Below are 21,985 nucleotides of genomic sequence, written 5' to 3' on the forward strand. Positions count from 1 at the left end.
CAGGTTCACTGAACTCGCGTGGGTTCTTTCTGTAACATGCCCACAGAAAAAATGTTGCCATTTCTTGGTACTTCATGCCACTGCATATTAACTCCTTCAAGTATTAACTAAGGAAGTGATGCCCTCATATGCAGACACTTCTCAAGTGAGGTTAAGAATAGTTGAAAAGGTTCCTGGAAAGGGCTCTAGCAAATGCAAAGAAACTGACACATACTTGCTTAAGCAAGTTCACCTTTTTGGCCACTTCTTCAGCACATGGCCACTGCGGGTTGAAGCAAAGTTTTATTGGGGTACTTCACTTACTGTTATGGCTACTGGTTGGGGTATCAGGAAGGCGTACTTATTTCACTATACTCTTTCAGGTGCTGAGGAAAATGAACTCCTTTGACAATGTGATAAATGGCACATTAACTCAGGAATGGTTTTCAAGAGACGGTAATAGCTACAGCTACGTGTGCTTCCCGTCGTCCACTTATGGGCTCGACTCAAACAGGACATTTGAGGTGAGCTAGAATCTTCAGTTCTTACATAATTGGGGACAGTGTGATCAAAAGTGCTGTGTATTGAGGGAGCTTCGCAGATTTCTATTTTGGCAAGGGAGTTTTCTGACCAACATCACAAATATTGCAAGGCAGGGGTTAATGTGCTCCACAGAGTTGCACAGAGCAAGTGGAGGACCCGCCTTTTAATTTCTAAACATGCTGTATGTGTGGCTCATATCTTGTCGATGACTGGCTTATCATACTTTCTAACAGTTTGTTTTTCTGTTTGTTTGTTTGCTCAGTTTGCAGGGCTGCTTGTCTTCAGTGATTCTAATATCACCCGCATGAGAGGTAAGGACTTTTTAATTATCCTGGCTCCCTTGTTTGTTTTGTCTGCATTCTTGCGGTCATTCATTGTGCACTGAAGTGCTCACCACATGGATTCTGATGCATTAAGGGGAGACCCTGCTTCAGAAACATGTTTTTTGTTTTTGAGCATATTGTTATGAAATTCACAGCTTATGTACTTTAATGTGCTGATTTCAAACATGCAATTATTGTTCCAATACAATATGTAATTTTGAAACTATTAAATAGTTTTTGTACTGTTAGGAGCAAGACTTATTTCTAACCTGTGAAAGTTATAAAGCAAATCAGCATATCACAATAACCTGGAATGAATACTGTGTGCAGTAAAACAAGAATGGATGTCCTAGGCCAATTTGAACAAAAGTTATAGTATGTTGAACATTCCCAGCTTGATCCCAGTTTGACGCAGCTTGACATTGCTTACTTGCAAATGTTCAACATGCCACAACTCTTACAATTTATAAATAAATCTTGCTCCTAACAATATACATGAAATATTTGATATTTAAAAAACAGCAAGTTTTACAGGAAAAATAATTGCCTATTTGAAATCAGGACATAAGAATACATAAGCTGCGAAAGTTTCATAAAGATCTGCTCAAAAATAAAGAAATATGTGTCTGAAGCAGGGCCTAGCTGCCCTAAGGCATTTGGGTAACGGTGCATTGATTGGACAAGGTGGGCTAGTATGTTACAGGGGTTTCCACCTTTGCCGAAAAATAACCAGCACCACTGGTGTGAAGGTGTCGAGGTTGAGGATTTTTTTGTGTCTGTGCTAAGTACTATATGAAAAATTTAAAGAATAATGTGACAATATGTGAAGCACATGCTTTATATGACTGACATTTATTAAAAGTCTTTACAAAAAATTACATACAGGTCAATTATTTTTTAACCCTTTTCAATGTTTTTTGGCCAGATAATACAAAAATGCCGATGTTTTTATTTGCCTAATTGATCCTGTGCGTCTTGAAACAACAAAAAAAACTAATGAGAGGCGCTTTATTTGCAAGATAGATGCAAAATATATCTTTTTTCTTTTTTTTAACATTTGAACTCTATTCATTCTCCTTCTTTCTTAACTGGCCCAGTATTTTGTAGTGGTACATTACGCTAGCCTAATTATCGACCACTCACTGCCGGCTGATTTCACTGATAATGTGGGCAGCCTGGCGCTCTGACCACTGTCGAAGTGTGAAAAGCATGTAAAGGCATGAGCATCAGAAAAGGCATCGCTACAAAGTACCATCCCAGTATGTGTCATCCGACATGATTAACACCAATAATAGGTAGTTTCCATGAGGACATATAGGAGAGATGCAGAAGCTGTTAAGCTTGATTTGGATTTAGTGCTGGATTATTGTGGCATGAGGCCGATAACCATATGCGGTCACCACGTGCACTTGGTAAACACTGACTTGCCACTATGCTTAATTTCATCTCAGCTTGAAAAACATCAGCAAGATTGCATGCACCTCTTCCAGTGGGTGGGGTCCATAAGGAAACACCGCATGCTATTAGAAGACACAACAGTGTTTCTTGTTTTCTAGTTTAAGATAGTCTGTGCCACCATGGCAAAAAAAAAATTTGAGGCAGCTTCGCACTAGTGGTGCCAAGCCTGAAGGAACAGCAGAGCTGGACAGCCTTCCTTGTTTCGCTTTATTTTTCTTTCTTCCTCTCTTTCGTACTATTTCTCTCTCTCTCTCTCGTTTTTTTTTTCTATCTCTTTCTTGTCTCTATTTTTTCTTTCTATTTCTCTCTTTTTCTTGCTCTTTGTTTTTTTTTTCTTCCCTTTCTTTATATCTCTCTATTTCTCTCTTCCTCTCCGTTTCTTTCTCTTCCTTTTATCTCTTCTGTGCTTCTCTTTTTGTTTTCTTCAGACGGCACACGCATTGAAGAAACGCTTACATTGCACATTCATGGTGTCAACCTCAATGGGTGTGCTGGCCACAGGCCTTATCCACCGAATTGCTAGGCGATACATAAAAATGTACTACTATAACTATCCTCATTTCTCGAATGTACATCGCTAAAGGCAAACTGTCTTTGTTTATAGTCAATCCTAAGATGAAGAAGAGGACGAAGAGAGTGTGTGCCGGCCTTGCCATAGCTCGGCGCGGCAATTTCACCATTAGACCTGACTGATTTCTTCCAGACTAAACAGCTCCACTGTTAAAAATTAGTCTTGTTTAAGAAGGCACTCTGCAGTAGTGCTAACGTCAGCAGCAAAAGTAAAATATAGTGTTTGCTGGTTTTCCCCTTACCCTCATGAGGAGTAGCAGGCTAGAAACCCACTTTCCAGGCCGACCTCTCCTCCTTCTTGTCATTAAACATCTTCTACTACTGTTTGCTAGTTTTGACGTATGCTGTCACAGCTGCTTAGCAGTCCTACTTTTTCTGAACGATGTGGCTAAGTTTTGGTTTCTTTTGTGTGCTTGTTTTAATTACTCTAATTTACTGTAACCGTTGGTATGCAAGTTCTTGTGCAGCTGTTGAGATTCAAGCACACCTAACTGCATAGTCCTCGTTTGTTGTTTTGTAAGCTTTACTTTTTTGCCTCTAAAATGGGTTTTTTTCTTTCCAGTTTATCACATCTGAATTTCGCTGCAGACACCTGTGCTTACTCTTCATATGACTTGTCATTGAAAATGTATTTAATGCTTGGAAATGGGGAAAGTTATTTCTTCACTTCCTTACCTTCACTTGGTGTTCTTTCTTTCCATTCACCTATTGGCCCGCCACAAAAATCAGATGACTGCAATTCAACAGCAGGTTACGCCACGTGTTATGATGGCGCTTGCTACCGCCTTGACCGACAGTGTGATGGCTACTTTGATTGTGAAGATGGCTCTGATGAAGCAAGATGTAAGCATTATTCATATTCACACTGTTGTGTTCTCAGGAAATTTGTACCAGTTACAAAAAAAATTTTCTTCCCCTCTTCTGCAGGTGACGATGAACAGCGGTTCAGCATTACTAAGTTTGAAATGTATCGAACAAACAGATACCAACGTCTCTATTCAAATGCGTGGCTTTGGAAGGACATCAATATTGGGTTTGTATGCTTTGCTCACTCTCTCTCTTTTGGTCAAATTCTTGAACTTGAAGAGCTTAACTGAGCAACTTGTTTGCACAACATTAGCCACAAGGAACTCAAGGCATCCCCCATAGGCCGGCAAAAAATGTGGACAGACTCGCTCACGAAACGTATCTTGCCCTTAGGGCTCACTTGGACTCACTCTTGTCTCGATCTGAGTCTGAGTGAATCTGAAGTGAGTCGACTCATGAGTGAGTTTGCCGACGTATGGTGTCCCCTATCTGTATTTTGCATAATTCTAGACTTTGGCTAAGTAGTGAGCGAGTGTGCATGTTTTGTTCTTGCAGATGTCTTGCGAACACTTATATTTCCACCCGTAATTCGAAAGTTTCCCCCGCTGTTAAAAGGATGTGCTGTCAACTTCTATGCAGTGTTGTGTATGCAATAAAAAATTGTTTTGGTGGCCCTTATTTTTTGTAAATGTTTCTATTTTAGGAACGTGTAGAGCATAATTTCGATATAGCAAATTTTTAAAATGCCTTAGGCTAAAAAAACTGATAATTAACAGCTGTAAATGGGTGTAATGTGCTCCTTTTGCAAAACATTTGGTTTATGTAATTACAGGATTGTATAGTATCTTGCAAAAGTAAACTGTCACTTGTATTAAGAATTAATATACTAGTAAGGTATTTTCTGATATTACACAATAGCATTGCTAGTACAAACAACAACTAAACTATGGCCCTGTGAATCTGATGAGTTCTTGTTTTTCTCACCTCTAGGCCTTTGGGTTATTACATCTTCAACATACCTGTGCCAGATGTGCCAACAGACTGGATGATCAGTGCATTTGGAATGGACGAGTCTAGTGGCTTTGGCATTTTGTCCAACAGCATTGAAGTGAGTTATATACAAAAGTATCTATATGTTTTAGGTCTCAGTAGGCAAAAAAAAACATGCATCCATTGTCTATCTCTTTTTTTCTTAGTTTTCTAGTGCCAAGCCATTTTACATGAATGTGGAAATGCCAACAAAGATTCGCCTTGGAGAGCAGCTAGGTATACGTGTTACAGTCTTCAACTACAGACTCTACGAAACGGAGGCAAGTTCTTTTGTGTTAATGTGCGACTTCAGTTGATAATCATTGAACTGTAATTTCGATGAAATTAAATGCCTTTTTACTATATATGACGCACCTCTGCTGTAATGTGAATCAAAAATACAAAATGCTCAAGTACAGCTTGCATTGGGTGTAGCAACAGTTGGGTGACAAATCGGAGATGCCTCATTCTCTGTTAGTAGAAATTGACCCTCTGTATATCACAGTGGTCTCCATAACAAGGAGAGGCTATATTAATGCTATAACGGTGAACTTATGCAGGCTGTCACCAACCAGGAATTCTCGGGGATTTTGAATAGCGTGTACGTTCCGACAAGCATGTATGTTCCTTAGCCTCAACACAAGCAGCATTAAAAAAATTTTGACAGGTGCACAGATCAGCTGGATGTCCTTTAGGCAGGCACCTGTGGTTCAAACGAGGTACTATACTCACTTTTATCAAGATGATTCTGTATTTCGTGTAGAAATGTGTCTGCCAAGTGGGGATTTTTGTATTAACAGGGACTCTCTTGTCAAAAATCAATCACAAGGACCAATCTGGTCGCCGAACGAATCTTTCATACATTTCATCAGCTGGAGGAGTTGCCAGTGTACAACTGACAAAGAGGACGCTTCAAATGGTCCATGGGGGTGAACGTTTGGTAGGAGGAGGAGCTGGATAGGACGAGCACAGAAAGGACTGGAGCATTGAGGAAGGAACGTGAAAGGAAGCATGCCGCTGTTTCTTTAAAGGAGCTTGACGTCGAAAAACACAGTGTTGGCTGACATTGATGCAGGTGTCCCTCATCAAAACCAAAATGAACTCTTTAATGTAGTGAAACACAACACTGAGGCATTGTATGTCAGGACGGTTGAGGTTCACTTTTCAACTGCTGAGGGAGAATTTCACTTGTGGCAATGTTCCGGCCTCATACCATTGCGGTTGCTTTGCTATCAATTGACAGAAATAGCTCGTATTCGAAAATATTTCTTTGTGTATGCACCTCCTTCTTATTATTCGTATTTGAAAATATACTGCTGGATTTTCAATGGGCATTGTTGTTTGTTATGAAGATATTTTATTTGCTTTGTATTTTAATAACCCCTCCCTTCCGTTTTCTTTTCGAGTGAAATAAATAGTACTCCTAACCATTCAAATGGGACTAGATCATTTTTATTTTTTAACATGCTTACTAGAGAGTGACAGCATCAGGCAACCTGGTGTCAGCCCGTCTCGGCATAAAACAAGGTTCTGTGTGTCACTCCGGGACTTTTGCAAAACCACTCAGGGAAAACCTGGAAAACTCGGAGAACTTATAAATATCAACTTGGTTGACAGCCTGTTATGCTTTAATGGAGTTCCCTTTGTTAATCTTTTTTTTTTTCCCCTTTCCAGGTACTTATCACACTGGCTAGCTCCCCAGACTACAGGTTTGTTGTTGTTGGACCCTTGGGGCGAGTGAACTCCTATGCACCAGAAACCTCCTCAGGAGAGCACCAGCACTTGATTTTCGTGAGTGATATTCTATGCACTTGGATCTTTTAAAGGGACACTAAAGGCAAATAATTTATGTCAGAGTGAAAGCTCAATGTATGACATCTAAAACGGCAGTATTATCAACAGCAGTGCCCTACTTACCGAGAAATTAAGCTAAATGTATCACACGATGAGCGCCACGAGCGGGGCATTTTGGAAATGATCCCGATGACGTGAGAGAGTCCGACTACAATTAATCACTCGTAATCAAACTAGCTGCAATAAAAAAAGAACCTTCCGTGCATTAAGAGACGTAATCAAATGCTGCTTGTTCGTTTCTGTTTGATTCATGGAAAAAAGAACCTCTTTAGCATTGCCATGGGGGAACGGCGCGCATGGTTCAAAGGTTCCATTTTCGCCAAACTGCGCTTCGCCCGGCGCCCTTCTTCGCTCATGCAGTCGCGTCTCAGTGGTAGTTTTGGTATCGCTTACTGCCGCGTGTGTTTTGCGCGCTCGTAAAAGTCGCTCTGACAGAAAGTTCGACAAAATGCCGCATGCATGTGATTTGCCAGATGCCCGAATGGTGCATGCCGCCAGTGCACGCCGCCGCGCAGTAAAGATGGGCAATGTTGGGCATGGCAACAGTGGTGAGAAAGACCGCTTTCTGGCCGGTGATTTGAAGTGCGCTAACGCGATGCAGACCACTAAAACGTGATTTTATTTCAAAATAAGCACTTCCTTGGCACAAAAGTAGCACTACGAAGTTTCTGGACCGCTATTTCAACAATCAAGGTCAATTTGCCTTTAAGGCATTAATGTCACTTCCAACCTGTGAAATTTCCTGTTAATGCATGAATAATGAATGAAAAATGAAACGCTATGCAATCTCAATGAAGTACAGAGAATTTCATTGTTTCACTTAAATGTCTTTTGTGGCAAAAAAATTTGCAAGTATAGATGAAGCTTCTATATAATGCTGCACACCTCATGTTGTCAGCGCAACTCGTCTCAGGCCCATAACCTAATTAACTAATGAAATGCTTGGCTGTGATTTTGTTACATATTTAGTGGAAGCTCTGTGAAGAAGCATGTTAAGCAACAAAATATTTCAATGGAGCCGTGCTACAAAGATATATTTCCAAATTGTTTGTTTTGAATTTCTCTCTTTATGTTTGTCCCCATCTAAACTAAAGCTTTCCTCATAATTTTGTGACTTTATGAATGCATGCTAACAGACAGACGTGCAAGCTCCTGCATATATGACTGTGGTAGTACTATATATTCCTAGAAAGAATTAAAAGTTAATCTTCTTTCAGATCAAGCCTGGAAAATCTGCAGTTGTATATATGCCTATAGTACCGGTGCGCACTGGGACAATTGAAGTCACGATTCTTGCCAAGACTCAGATTGCAAAGGACATGGTGACACGTTGTCTTCTTGTGGAGGTCAGCTCTTCATCTCTCTACCTTGGCACAATTGAATGTGTGCATTATCTGGAAGGGATCTTGAGTTTGGGCTTCTCTTTCTTTCAGCATGATGGAATTCCTCAACATCGGCACACTTCTTTAATCCTGGATTTAACTCAAGGCGCGTACTTAATCAAGTACCTGGACACAAACATCACTGAAACACCCATCTTGCCTTTTCGACAGGATCGTTTGTATGTGTTCGGCAGTAACAGAGCCACCTTGTCTGTAGTCGGTAAGTGCAATACATTGTCATTGAAAACCCCATAGGGCAACTTTATCTGTGATTGAATAATAAACAGTTTAGTTATTTGTGTGCTATGTTTTAAAAGAAATGGAAAGTTGTCCAATAACGTAAGCAAGCAGTCCATAAAAGGCTCATAAAAATATGTTAAAAACTTAAACTTCAGCAATGAAATTGAATCAGCAACTTTTACCTCTTAGGTATGCTTTAAGGCAGCACTAAACGATCGCTCAACATGGAACACTGCAAAATGTCATACCTCTCTAGGCTCCTAGATGTTTCCGGAAATGGTGCCATGTGACTTACGCCTGCACAACCATGTATAGTCTCACTTGTAAAACTAAGCCAACTCCCCAAAGTTGGGTTTGCTCTAATTCTGTAAACACCGGATAATACTAACTGAAACCAACTCAGTACATACTGACTGCATATTTATAAATAGCAGCAGCATTACATTGTCAGTCTTTTAATTGTACTATATGAAATGTACCCTGTGCACTTACAATATACTACTACATTTCAGGTGATGTTGTTGGCCCAGCATTCCCCACAATGCCTGTCAATGCCAGCAGCTTATTGTCAAAGCCTTTCTACTGTGGTGAACAGAACATGTTCAGCTTTGCTGCAAATCTGTATACGTTGCTGTATCTTCGATTAACAAACCAACGTGATATGCACCTGGAGAGGCAGGCATTCAAGTATCTGAATCTTGGTAGGTCATCGTATGACAAGTTGATAACTTCTACAATACTAAGAAAAATTGGGAAAAACTTCTAATGCAGGATACCAGAGGCAGCTAACCTATCAGAATGATGACGGAAGCTTCCAGGTGTTTCGGTGGCACAGTCAACCAAGTGTTTGGTATGTATTCTTTTCTTATTATCACTTAACTAGTCAATACTTCAAGTTTGCAAAGTTGAGCAGGACGAAAATACAAACACTTAGACAAACATGCACATAAAGGACCAGTACTGAGTACTGCAAGGTTCAGCACTGGCCCTGTGTGCACATGTATTCTTCAGTGTTTACATTTTTGTGCCTTGCAAACATAGGTCGGCAAAAAAATTGGAGCTCACTCAGACTCACTCACAAAATATATTTTGGTCTGAGGAATCACTCGGACTCAGACTCGCCAAAATTTTTTCTCAGCTGGACTCGCTTGGACTCAAGACTCACCAACACATTACTCAGCCGGACTCACTCAGGCTCACAGCTTGACGTGAGCCTGAGTGAGTCGACTCATGAATCCATTAGTGTAAAATTAGCGGTATCGATCATGGCGTAAATGCTCTTTAATGCCAATATCTTACATAATCGGTGCTCTACGATACGTCTTTTGATCTTGTACCGTCAAAAGAGTGGAGCGTGAACTTTCATTCAAGTCTGTTTACATAACGCCAACTTTTGCGAGTAAGCCATAAAATTTATTGTGCTTCGTTTCCAAAGCAGCGCAGATTAGCAGTTATCAGTGGTTTCAATGCAGGAAGGGCATTTTATGAAGTACATGACTCACACGAAATATTTTTCTGAAGAATTTCCCGTGAAAGAGTTGGCGGGGGAGGTCATGCCCCCCCCCCCCCACCCCCCAACTCGTGCCTCTGATCAATGAATAATGAGGTGGCGCATGAACGCTAGTGTGTTGAGATATGTGCGATAGGCTTGAGTCTAAACGTAAGCCGATATAGGGCTCATAGTAATGCTGAAGATGACTAGATACGCCCATAGGTCGGCAATAAAAGGGGGAGGTCACTCAGACTCACTCAAGAAATATGCTTTGCGCTTAGGGCTCACTCAGACTCGGCCTCACCAATATTTTCCTCAACCGGACTCACTCGGACTCAAACTCACCAAAATACTACTCACCCAGACTCACAGTTCGATCTGAGTCTGAGCGAGTTGACTCATGAGTGAGTTTGCCGACCTATGCTTGCCAATGTGGCACAAATTTGCCTAAACTGAAGTACTCCTAAATTTTGTTTGCTCATTATACTTCACGACCACATTGTCATTGTTGAGGCTAAAATGTCGTTCACAGAAATGCAGCTGTCCATATTGGTGCTGCAATCTCCGCTTTCTCTCACAGGCTGACAGCGTTTTGTGCACGAGTATTCCACAAGGCAACATTTCAAGAATGGGAACAGTTCTTGTACATCGACCCCTCTGTCATTCAAAAGGCCATTGCCTGGCTGCTGGACAGGCAGTCGCCAGAGGGTTCCTTCCATGAGACATCATTCTATGCGTACGATCGCAAAATGTCTCTCCTGGTATGATTATGGTTTCTTATTTTAGCTTCATGGTATTTTTGTAATGGAATCGTGCTTTTTTGCTCACTAACTTTTTACTTTCAGTCTGAGAGGCCAGAAGACACGGTACGGTTTCGCAACGTGTCTCTAACCGCCCACGTGCTCATCACACTGGCCGAAGTTAGGGATATCAGAGGCGTAAGTTGCTCATCTATCACACTTTTGATCATCTGCTAGAGGGAAATAAGAAACATTAAGTCGGCCAACTAATAAACTCTTTTAGCGTACTATTTTAGTGAATTTCGTGATAAAACATGTATCAATTTAAAAATATTGTGCCAATATTTTCATGCCAGGTTATCACTGTGACATCACAGATTCCAAAATATCTTGTTTTATTAGGGTTATTATAGCATTGTAAAGTTTTCAGAGCTTTTCGAAGTTCAATTCCTGACTGATTTAGAATGCAATGTAGCCCATGCTAACTGTAAAAAAGGACTACTCAGTAGAGGTGCTGCCAAAGTGCATGACATTATGGCCAAGTGGTGTGGGCTCCTTAACCCTTTCAGGGTCAATGACATACATATACGTCATCACTTGTATGTTTAAAAAGCGTGCCTTTTTCCATCATTTCTCTTGCTTAACATGTGCTGCCACATTGTGGGAATACATGGAATTTTTTTCTTGCACCGATGTCTCTCCGTTTTTTTATGCTTTACTACAACGGTGCGCCGGCTATCGCTTGCGCATCCGGTCGCGAGTGGTGGCTACGTTCGATTTCATCCTTTGGGTGGTTCCCACTTCTTGCGCCCGCAAAACTGATGGCTATCTGGTTTAGAATGTCTCAAAGGGTGACTGCTTTGTTACTCTCTCATTTATTGCTCCCCAGGGCGCGATTACGCCTGTTTCCGTGCAGGCGCTTACTTACAAAAACGATGCCGCTGTGGTTGCGTTTCTTGTTTTGGGGACTCACAAAAACCGCTCCCGTCTCGTTGCTTCCGAATCACCGCTTGACTGCCAAATCAGAATCTGACTTATTGGATGTCAGCCCGTCATATGAGCAGTTACTTATGAGTTAAGACTCGGGATGTTGATGAGCGAGTGACATCTTAAAAGCATGCGTGGCGAGACGATGGTGACTGGATCAAAGGCGACTTTTCTCCCTACGTGTTTCCAGTTGACACCACTTCATGCACTCATTTTTTTACGTCTGTGAACTACACGGACGTTTATTGCAGCGCATACTATTTAACAGTCATATAAGCTTTCTAACAGCAAAGCCGGTCGTAATGTCGACCCTGCAGCAAAACTATCATCATCATGAACGGATGTGCCACAGAATTTGGGCAAATCCCACTACTAACCGCTGCGGCGTGCACTTGTCTAGTATAGTGTAGCAAGCGGTTTGGAAAGGGAAGTGAGTGTGAGGAGGGAAAGAAAAAGGGCAGAGAGTAAAGCGTAGCACAGAAAGAATGAGAAAGAGAGGAACAGAGAGAAAGAAATAGAGACAGAGAAAAAAAAGATGGAAAGAAAGAGAAAGAAAAATTTTTGCCGAAAAAAATTCTTCGCAAGGCGGGATTCGAACCCACGTACACTCGATTCGAAGGCAAGCGTCCTAACCACTCGGCTATCCAGCCACGCTAGCAGAGCATGTGGGTAGACCTAGAGTCATGGGGCGTCCAAAGAAAGTGCGTACTCCCGAGTAGGAAGCCGCGCATCTCAAAGCTAGACATGTCGGTCGACTGGGAGTACGAGTGGCGACGGGCCCATGCTTTGCTGTGCCAAGCTTTGCGTGACTTAGTGCAAGCATTATAATCTTTTTTTAGAGTTCATCTTGCTGTTACTCTTGAATAAACCATGTGTATGTAACAACACAAACGATTTTTTTGTCACTTTATGGTCACCCTAAAAAAATTGCGACAGTTTTTTTTTTTTTTTTTCGGAAATAGATTCGCCTGAAGAATTTAAATCAGTAATAAAAAAAATGAATCCTGGCAGGTCACATTTGGTGAAAAAATTCAACTCTCAAAGGGTTAAAGAGGCCCTGCAACAATTCTTGAACAAAGTCAGAAACCGCTGCTGGTCAGTGGTCAAGGCTCCTGTGAACATGTGAGCCAAATATAGCACTGCATGCAGCAGGGAATTTACAATTATGTTCAAAAGACATATATCAGTATTAAATGTGAAGCATTTCATAGATAAAAACGGTCAAATTGCCTTTGGTTTACCATCTATCAATCTATCTATCTATCTATCTATCTATCTATCTATATCTATCTAGCCGCCTACATCTTGACCCTCTCGTGGTCATCTCCTTAGCTTGGTACATACTACCAAAATTGGCATAAGAGGACGTGAACATATGACAAACACGATTCGCAGCTCATGGCATAAATAATGAGACTTCCCTGTCACATTATTCATGTCAAAGAAGAGAAAAGGTGCTGTTAGCTTGCGGCAAATCCCTGTAACTGTTTATACTTGACGGATTTGAAAAATTTGTCGGTAAGAGATTCCTGAGGCAATAAACTCCTAGAGTGTCATCATTCGATGATTACTTGGAAAGGTGTTGCAGGGCCCTTTAAGGCAGCGTTGCCACTCATATTTCATTTTTGCATGTTTAACTTGCTAAGCCTCCTATATGATAATGAGGCTTGCAGACGAATAATTTAATGGGGCAAGTCAACTTAATTTTCTACTTAGGCTACATTACAGGGGTCGTAAAGGATTGAGTGTAGCTTATGTTTGCAAAATATTTAGTAAGTGTGTACATTGTTATGGCAAACAATTCACAGCAGTGGCACTGCATGACCTACGCCATGCAGGACATCGGAACACGTGCATCCACGGCTCGAGGCGCTGCAGCCCGGTACTTGGAGCGCATGCTGCACCTCATCCAGAAGTTGGAGGACCCCTACGAATTGGCCATTGTAGCATATGCACTCACATTGGTCAACAGCGCTGATGGGGAAATGGCCTTCAACCTCCTCGATGAAAAGATGAGGGAGACAAGTATGTGGACGTTACTGATACTGTTCAAGTGAACTTCATGCTCATTTCCAGCTTATTTCTGCCTATATACAGCCTCTAGTTGAAATCCAGAAAGAAATTTCATGCAGATGACAGTCATCAGACAAGACAAACAATAGATCAGTAAGATGGTGCTCTGACTGACAGCTATTTCTTTATTTGCCAGGCTGAATAAATGCTTGCACATATATTATTACACAATCTTGCTTGCATGCGACAAATATGTATATGATAAAAATTCTGCCTTCAAATGGAAGGTGCTCTGACTAGTACATCTCAGTTAATTTTATCCTACCTGATAAGAACACAGCATGGTGTTTTTTGCGTGTTCTAGCATAAGGAACATGATCATGAAACTAAAGCCTCTCAAGGTCAGCCACAAGTACTGAAAACAAAGGGTGCTGCCGCATAAGAAAAGTTTGAGTGAATTCAATTTTTTTTGGCATGTCATTCATACTCCAGGTGAAAGGCAAAAGTTCTGATATGCACGTGTGGAACAAACCAAGTGCATGATGAATTGTGAGCTACAGCTCTTACACACTGATGCGATTGCAGTTGGTCCAGTATGCAACAAGCACTCACTTAAGCCAAACTCGGAAGTGTCAGTATTAAGTGAGAGACATTGGTCAATTCTGTAGCTCTTTTACACTATAATAACAGTGAGAGGCTACTTAAAAAAACAGGAGGATAGAACTGCGACATTTAAAAGCAGATGAGCACCAATGATTTAGAAGAGGACAGATATGCAGATAGAAAAGGCTGAGAGAGTGCTTTTGCGGTCTGTAACGGGCGATCAACAAGGCAACACTGTGTACAACCAATAGAGCAACACCTGACAACGCTGTACGCAAGCGTTCCTTTTGCTATCAATAAACCAGTGTTCTTGTGTCCACCACCGTGTGCAGACGCTTTCTACAAGACGCCTGATACATGGTGGCAGAAGTGGGATACGAACCCATGCCCACATTCGTGGCTGCTGGCGGCCGCTGAAATATGAATTTGATTTACAGTATGTTCCAGGCAGCAAATTAGTTGTTGCTGACACCTTGTCAAGAATCCCAGCCCAGGAACACCCAGGCAAGGGCACAACAGATGTTGAAGTTCATGCTGTTGGCGTCCTTACTTCAAGTGTGGGTCCAGCCACCCTCTCCCGTCTGCAGGCAGCAACGGCCAGTGATGAAACGCTGCAAGATGTCATTTCGAGATTGCAGTCGTCAATCCCAGTAGAGGGTGAGCTAAAGTCCTCCACAGCAGAGCTTACTGTAGTCAACGGAATACTGCTAAAGGGAACCAAAGTAGTGGTACCTGCAAGCATGCAAACGGAGATGCTGAGACGAGTGCACCAAGGGCATCTCAGGTTAGGGAAATGCAAATCGAGGGCCCGTAAGTTGATGTATTGGCCAGGAATGGCAGCAGATATTGCCCATTTTATTGACAGGTGTGACGTCTGCAAGAAGTTTGCTTATCGGCAACCTGACGAGCCCCTTCTTCAGCGCGCCGTCCCGTGGGCCTCGTGGGCCAGAGTTGGTGCAGATCTTTTCCAGCATGCTGGAAAGAATTTCTTGGTTGTCTAATACGCCTACTCTAATTTTCCTGAAGTCGAACAGCTAAAGGAGACCTCAGCAACAGCTGTCATTCAGAAACTACGTCAGATCTTTGCAAGGCACGGGTTACCATTAGAAGTTTGTAGTGATGGCGGCCCTCAGTTCGCGTCAAAAGAGTTTAAAGATTTTGCGGCTCGATATGACTTCAAGCATACTATTTCAAGTCCGCATTTTCCCAGATCCAATAGACTCGCCGAGAAGGGCGTCCAAGTGGTCAAGCGGATTCTGGACAAGACGGAGAGGAGTAAAGAGGATTTCTATTTGGGCCTTCTGAACTACAGGGTGTGTGCTCTTGAGGATGGCCGGTCGCCAGCAGAGCTGCTGATGGGACGAAGTCTCAGAACGCTGCTTCCAGATTTCTCAGTGTCACCCCCAAGGCCCGTGCGAAAACATGTGCAAGCAAAGACCCCAAGAAGGTTACTTGCTCTATTACAGAAGGGAGACGTCATCCGCGTTCTCAATGATGGTAGATGGGAAATAAAAGCACAAGTCCAAGATCTCGTGGCGCCAAGGTCGTACACCGTTCTGACAGAAGATGGCCGGGTTTTCCATCGAAATAGGCAACACCTCCGCAAAACGCCAGAAGCGTTCTGTCGATTCTCCCATTACAACGCCGACGACAGCGACGACACCTCCGATTCAGTCATACCGCAGGGGCCAGAACCTCCGCAGGCTACGCAGGACCGACCGTCAGCCGGCACATCAGGCTTACCGAACACTGACGATTTCTACCTTCTACCGACGATCCACCAGACCACAAAGACCACCACCTCGCCTGGCCTACACTCACGGATTCCAGCAGAGTGAAACAGCCTAGGAGAGAGGACAGTTACCGACCGGCGTTAAATGTTTTCTGTATTTTCAGTGTTTTTTGTGTGATTCGCCTTCAAAGAAAGGAGGATGTAACGGGCGATCAACAAGGCAACACTGTGTACAACCAATAGAGCAACGCCTGGCAACGCTGTACGCAAGCGTTCCTTTTGCTATCAATAAACCAGTGTTCTTGTGTCCACCACCGTGTGCAGACGCTTTCTACAAGACGCCCGATATACTGTCCACATCTGTTTCCTTTTCTCATTATTGGCACTCATCTACATTAAAACGTCACACCAACTAGCCAAAAAACTTGTGTGTCTATATGACTAGGCTTTCTCACAACCCCTCTAATGCTTATCTTGGACGTCTGAGCACTCACAGTGGCCTGTGAAGTCACAGTTGGCCACAAGTGATGCCAGTTCAACACATAATGAAAAAAGCCTTCTGCATTCATGCCACAACTCATTTCTTGCCTGAAGCACTCAGTTCAGAAGCCTTATGTGTTCAATACTTAGAGCGTGCAGAGTTGCTTTTTTATGTGCACTTATTTTACCACTGTCTTGGATTTTAAAAACATTAAGCAAGCAAACAGTTTAAAACAGAAGATACATTCGGGTCTACTGCGGTTTTTGGGGGTAGTTAAGGCTTTTCTTTCTGCAGCTGTATGTGTGCATGTGCAAGTGAGAGAGACAGTCTGGGGTGTGTTTCCATTTTGTAATTGCCATTTTTAGGAAAGCCGATTTGGATTATTTATCGTCAAGCAGTGACACAATGATTACGCTATTGCATCATCCGATACTGATCATGCAACAGCATTAACACTATAAATGTGCTTGCACTTCACGAGTAAAACCAGCATGTTATGTTGCTGGTGTTCTGTGGTTGATTCCAGCACTGAAGTGCATGAAAGTAACAGTGGCCATGTAGTAGCGCAGTTATTTCTTTGATTTCTTTTCTGAAATATAGATACTGTCGTTTGCAGGTGGCATGAGGTACTGGTCTCGCACTGAACTGCCTGCACCTTCAGTGGTGATTGAAAACAATAAACCCTACCTGCACCCTCGACTTCCCTACATTTACGATGCATCCAACGTGGAGACCACAGCATATGGTCTGCTGGTACATGTGGCACGGCAAGCAGTTGTTCAGAAGGAGATTGTGGAGTGGTTGAATACACAGCGTCTCTCATATGGAGGTTGGGCTTCAACTCAGGTAAAAATTTTCCCACTCCTATTTCACACGTTACAGACCGACTGAGCATTTTTGAGCATCCCAGCACTGAAGTTGGCTGAAGGAATGCACAGAAAACAAAGCGCATTGATTAAAAAAGAATAAAGTGATAGCATGAATCAAGAGGTTTTCTTTCACAGATTACACATTATTTGCAAATATCTGTAATGTAGGGGGAGCAAACATTCAAAATTTCAATATACAAATCAAAGTCAGCTATTTGATTCTAATTCAGCTTGAGAGTTCACTGTTCTCTTTTGTTGAATGTTCATTTCTTTTGATTATTTAGTGGTAAACAACATCAGTTAAACTTCTCAAAGGAGAGACAATGATGGAAGTGAGGTCTGTTCCAAATAGTTCTTGTGCAGTTACTTCTCGCAGTTCCTGAGTGAATGCATGTGCAAATAACTTTTATCTGCTTAATCTACATTGTCATTCATTACGAATAGCTCATTTTTAGACAGCCCATATGTGAATTTGTGCTGATTTAGGCAAAGTAACTTATTATTTGGCCATTTTTCCGTCCCTTAAAACTAGTACATATCTGCGGTGCTATAATATCGCACTTTCTTTTAACCAACTCAACGTTCTGCATCCATTTTGTGACAAGCTGTTCCTCTTTTTCCCCAGCATATGACATAACTGAACACACTTGTTTCTCACTTACATACTACTCAGTGTATCGGACGGTTATTTGTAAAGAGCTTTAAAATGTGAATAATGTCAATAAGCCTCTCTTTTGCCAAGAGCCAATGCAAGCTTCACATTTCACGGTTTCTGGAAATGAATATTCTCTACCTAATTCAATTTTATGAGATGGTATTTCTTGAATGCTTATATTTACTGTTTAAGCGCTCTAGTTCTGGAATTATTATTACATTTTTTTTTACTTGAGGGCCAGGTTCCAGTGACACTGCTCCAAAATAAAACTGAGTACTAATGCCTTTCATTTCTTGCCTGTTTCACTATGTGCCCACTTTGGAGCTTCTGTGAAAGGAGTAAAACATGTTAAGGCAATGAAGTGATGCTATTTCCAAATACCATCACTCTAGCATTGGTCATTTTCAAATGGTAATGTTAGGTACCCATCGAAATACACTCCTTAATGAGCTTACAGTTACGCACCACTGTTTGTTTCTTTCAGGACACGCTTTTGGCAATGCAAGCTCTGACAGAATTTTCAATCGTGTCGCGCTCACGTGACGTCACTGACATCAAAGTCACTGTGGAGGCACCTTCAACACCAGGTTTCACACGAGAACTTCACATTGGGCAGGAAAACTTGTCCAAGCTGCAGACACTGTCTGTAAGTGTTTATTAGTCTATCTAGACCCTTTTTGTTGGTACATATATTGGTTGATTGAGGAAAAGTAGGGAGGGGCATGCCACTTACTTTGGTCAGCTTTCTGGCACTCTTCAGGGCGGGAAGAAAGGGAGGGCATGCAAAAATTTTTAGGATGGGGCCACCCTCCCAATACAGAAACAAAAAAGTGTCTGTATTATTGATATTTCTAGTCTTTATTTGCTGCTGGGTATCTTATAATACATAAGTCAATGAATGTAAATGAATATTCGCAGATGGTTGGTGAGGTTCTGTTCTGGGAGTAACAGTTGGGGATATGTATGAAAATATTTATCTAATAATTTATCAAAAAGAAAGTGTGACTTCATCATGTCCTTTCTTTACAGATACCCAATGCATGGGGTGTGATCATTGTGAAAGCACAAGGCACTGGCCTGGCCATTGTACAGTTGCACATAGAATACAACGTGGACACTTGGAGGCATTTGGTCACACCCCCACCAGTGCCCGCATTTGCATTGAACATTCGCCAATATTCATATGGGAGGAACAGCTCCTATGTGTCATTTAGATCGTGCCAAAGGCAAGCTTGTTACTTTTTTTTTTTTTTTTGGAATGGCTCTCACATCAATGGCTCTCACATTTTCAAATGGCTCTCGCATTTAAAGGGGCCCTGCAACACTTTTCAAACACAGCTAGAAAGCATTGCCGATCTGTAGTCAAGGCTTTGTTGTTACTAGTGTTTCTTTGTATGGGTTCTACCCACCCCCTCTGTGAAGCCCAATGGCCTTGAGTGTGCTGTAATTAAAGAAAAAATGCTGGGGGTGCTCTTGTGAACATATCTGCCAAATATTGCTGCAGTGCATGCTGCAGGAAAATTAAAATTTCGTGTTGAAAGCAGCCCAATGTTGCTTGCTCTCTCTCCTTCGCACTGCCATCACAAAAATGTGCTCTCAGCCTGTGACACATATACCTGTTGACACAGTTAATACCGTATTTTCCGGTGTATAAGTCGCACCTTTGTATAAGATGCACCCCCTACTTTTTACGGCTTTCGAAAGAAAAAATGATATATAAGACGCACCTTTGTATAAGACGCATCTATTTTTAACTCGGTCGACATGATAAAACACAATGACCCACGCAGAGTACATTGATTGCGAAATGCGTAGTCACGCACGGCACTGAATATCTGTAAGCAGCAGTTTTATTAAGGCGCAGAAAACCACTATTTATTCTACTGGATTTGAAGCCACATCCTCCGGCGCACTGTCAAAAGTTCTTCCGCCTCGGTTGGCAGCATCGCTGAGTTGCCGTCGTCAGCCTCTGAGTAACTTTTACGCAGCATTGTAAGCACCTTGAAGCACATCGTTGGCACTGCCTGTACTATGGTGGCTACCATATCTGTAGGGCATTATCAGACTTGGCGAGAACACATAAACAACGAACGCGCCGCACGGTTATCACACGATAGTTGGATATCACCTACACACGCATACAAAACGTAAATGGCGACCGGAAGCCAGAAGCTGCGACTACTGCTGGACTGCAGCGACGTCTCACACGGAAACTGATGATGATGATAATGAAGTGGTACTTTCGCTTTTGTAACTGATATTGTGGGTGCTACAACGTTACAATGGACCGTTGTGGTGCTCTTTTTTATTTATTGCCTAAGTTCTGTGGGTTTAATTCTTCGTTTAAGAACAAACAATTCAAACAGTACAATGGGGCATGCGACAGTGGTGGCTTTTATTGCGGCCGTAATCTCCGTGGTCGCCGCGCTGCTTGAACAGCAAGTAGCTCACATCTAAGATCGCAGCCGCTTCATTGTTACAACAAAATTAGATATATTTTTACGAATGCTCTCGAGCTCTGTTTATCGTACTCATAAATTAAATATAAACAAATTGGTCTCGCAGAATCACGTGACTTTTTGCGTATATAAGACGCACCAGCGAAAATCTAGGAAAAAAGGTGTGTCTTATACACCGGAAAATACGGTAGGTTCAAATTATTTTTTCCGCAGTGGATTTGCGAGTCAATGGACTCCAATAGTATGGTCATTTTGCGATAACTTAAAAAGGTGTAGCAGGGATCCTTTAAGCAGAATTGTTGAATTGTGCTTTTGGCTGTATTTGCACAGAAGGAAGCTCATTCTCATCAATAATGAAGGATGGCATTGCATTCCAAACATTGATACCAGCAAGCTTTGAGAACTTCTACATGAAAGCAGCCCAGATAGATTAAATTAATTTAAAGTTTGTGAGACCCCACTCATGACCGAGTACTGCTGTTGAGGCAAAAAAAAAATGAATTGGACATTTTGTTCCTTCGTTAGCAGGGTAGGGGAGACACAACGGTCTGGGGCTGCTATTTTGTACCAATGTCTTCTGCTCTGTTTTGTTGCATTCTGTTGTGCACCGCTCACAGTCATTTGCTCGCTTGATAAGATGGGTGGACCATTGCTGTGACCACTGATGAAGTGTGAAAATCAAAAGCGTAAAAAGGTTGGATTGGCATTGGAAAAGGAATTGCTACAACATAGAGGCCTAGGCCACCACTTGGGTACCTCAGAATTCGGAATTCTTGTTGATTTGATCTTAGTGCTATGGTAAGCCTGGTGCCCACGGGGTTCAAATAATCCAATCTGAAATGGTTCAGGACCACATGATGCTTCAGTAAAAGTGATAACTCAAAGTGATTTGGTTGTAACCAGGGTTTACTGTGTGGGCTTTGAAAAAATGATTTACTGGTCTAAATTTTGGCACACGTCTATGGACTTTCCGCTTAATTGACGTGAGCATTTTCCTTAACGCCAAATGGCTTGATTTAGAATTGAATTTGAAAGTATTTGTATGGTGAATGTGGATCAGTGGTGTGGATGTGCTCCTGTCTGATAGCAGATGCTGCATCTTGTTCACTGCAGCTGGATTCGTACTGAAGAGAGCCCCAGGAGTGGTATGGCTGTGCTTGAAGTGAATTTGCCCTCGGGTTACTACATTCAGCAGCAGACCCTGGATGCATATGTGCAGTCTGGAGCTGTGCGCAACCTTCGGGAAGCTCGTTATGAAGAGAAGAAGGCTGAAATCTACTTTGATTATGTGCGTTTCTTCAACAAGCATTATGTTTCTTTTTAGCTTTGTTAAAGCAAAGTGTTCTCATCAATATTTATTTTTTTGTTTCTAGCTTGACACATCACCCATCTGTGTCAACTTCACTGCCCAGCGCTGGTACCCAGTTGCCAACATGACACGGTTCATTTCAATTCGCGTCTACGACTATTATGCACCAGGTAGGTGTTTAGTGGTTCTGAGTTGTGACATGGTATGTTTACAAAAATCAAGATGTACTTATACGCATTTATGGATGGATTTAAAATCTTCCCAGGTAAAAATGATTCCCATTCCCAGCTGGGTTATGAAACCTGGAAATCTTTCCAGGCTGGAAAATTTCCCAGCTGGAAAGGGGAAAATTTCCAGCCTGGAAAAATTTCCAGGTTCCATAACCCAGCTGGGAATGGAAATATTTCCAGTTGGGAATGGAAATATTTCCAGCAAATATTTCCAGCAGGAAATGGCAAAA

The 21,985-nt window shown here is 42.0% G+C and overlaps 1 protein-coding gene across 1 annotated transcript in view; it reads left to right on the plus strand.

Moving 5' to 3' along the window:
- Positions 1–21,985, plus strand: part of LOC119374539 (CD109 antigen) — a 200,298-nt gene that overhangs the window by 166,644 nt on the left and 11,669 nt on the right. Inside the window, exons 16-34 of the mRNA XM_037644681.2 lie at positions 363–503; positions 785–833; positions 3,603–3,716; positions 3,801–3,906; positions 4,671–4,788; positions 4,877–4,990; positions 6,384–6,500; positions 7,781–7,909; positions 7,997–8,165; positions 8,698–8,886; positions 8,957–9,035; positions 10,258–10,438; positions 10,523–10,615; positions 13,243–13,429; positions 16,850–17,079; positions 18,242–18,403; positions 18,787–18,983; positions 21,330–21,504; positions 21,590–21,695. Coding sequence (XP_037500609.1) covers positions 363–503; positions 785–833; positions 3,603–3,716; positions 3,801–3,906; positions 4,671–4,788; positions 4,877–4,990; positions 6,384–6,500; positions 7,781–7,909; positions 7,997–8,165; positions 8,698–8,886; positions 8,957–9,035; positions 10,258–10,438; positions 10,523–10,615; positions 13,243–13,429; positions 16,850–17,079; positions 18,242–18,403; positions 18,787–18,983; positions 21,330–21,504; positions 21,590–21,695 — 2,656 coding nt within the window. The remainder of the gene's footprint in view (positions 1–362; positions 504–784; positions 834–3,602; positions 3,717–3,800; positions 3,907–4,670; positions 4,789–4,876; positions 4,991–6,383; positions 6,501–7,780; positions 7,910–7,996; positions 8,166–8,697; positions 8,887–8,956; positions 9,036–10,257; positions 10,439–10,522; positions 10,616–13,242; positions 13,430–16,849; positions 17,080–18,241; positions 18,404–18,786; positions 18,984–21,329; positions 21,505–21,589; positions 21,696–21,985) is intronic.

This window comes from Rhipicephalus sanguineus, chromosome 1 (assembly GCF_013339695.2).
Source record: "Rhipicephalus sanguineus isolate Rsan-2018 chromosome 1, BIME_Rsan_1.4, whole genome shotgun sequence".
In the NCBI taxonomy this organism is placed as follows: Eukaryota; Metazoa; Arthropoda; class Arachnida; order Ixodida; family Ixodidae; genus Rhipicephalus; species Rhipicephalus sanguineus.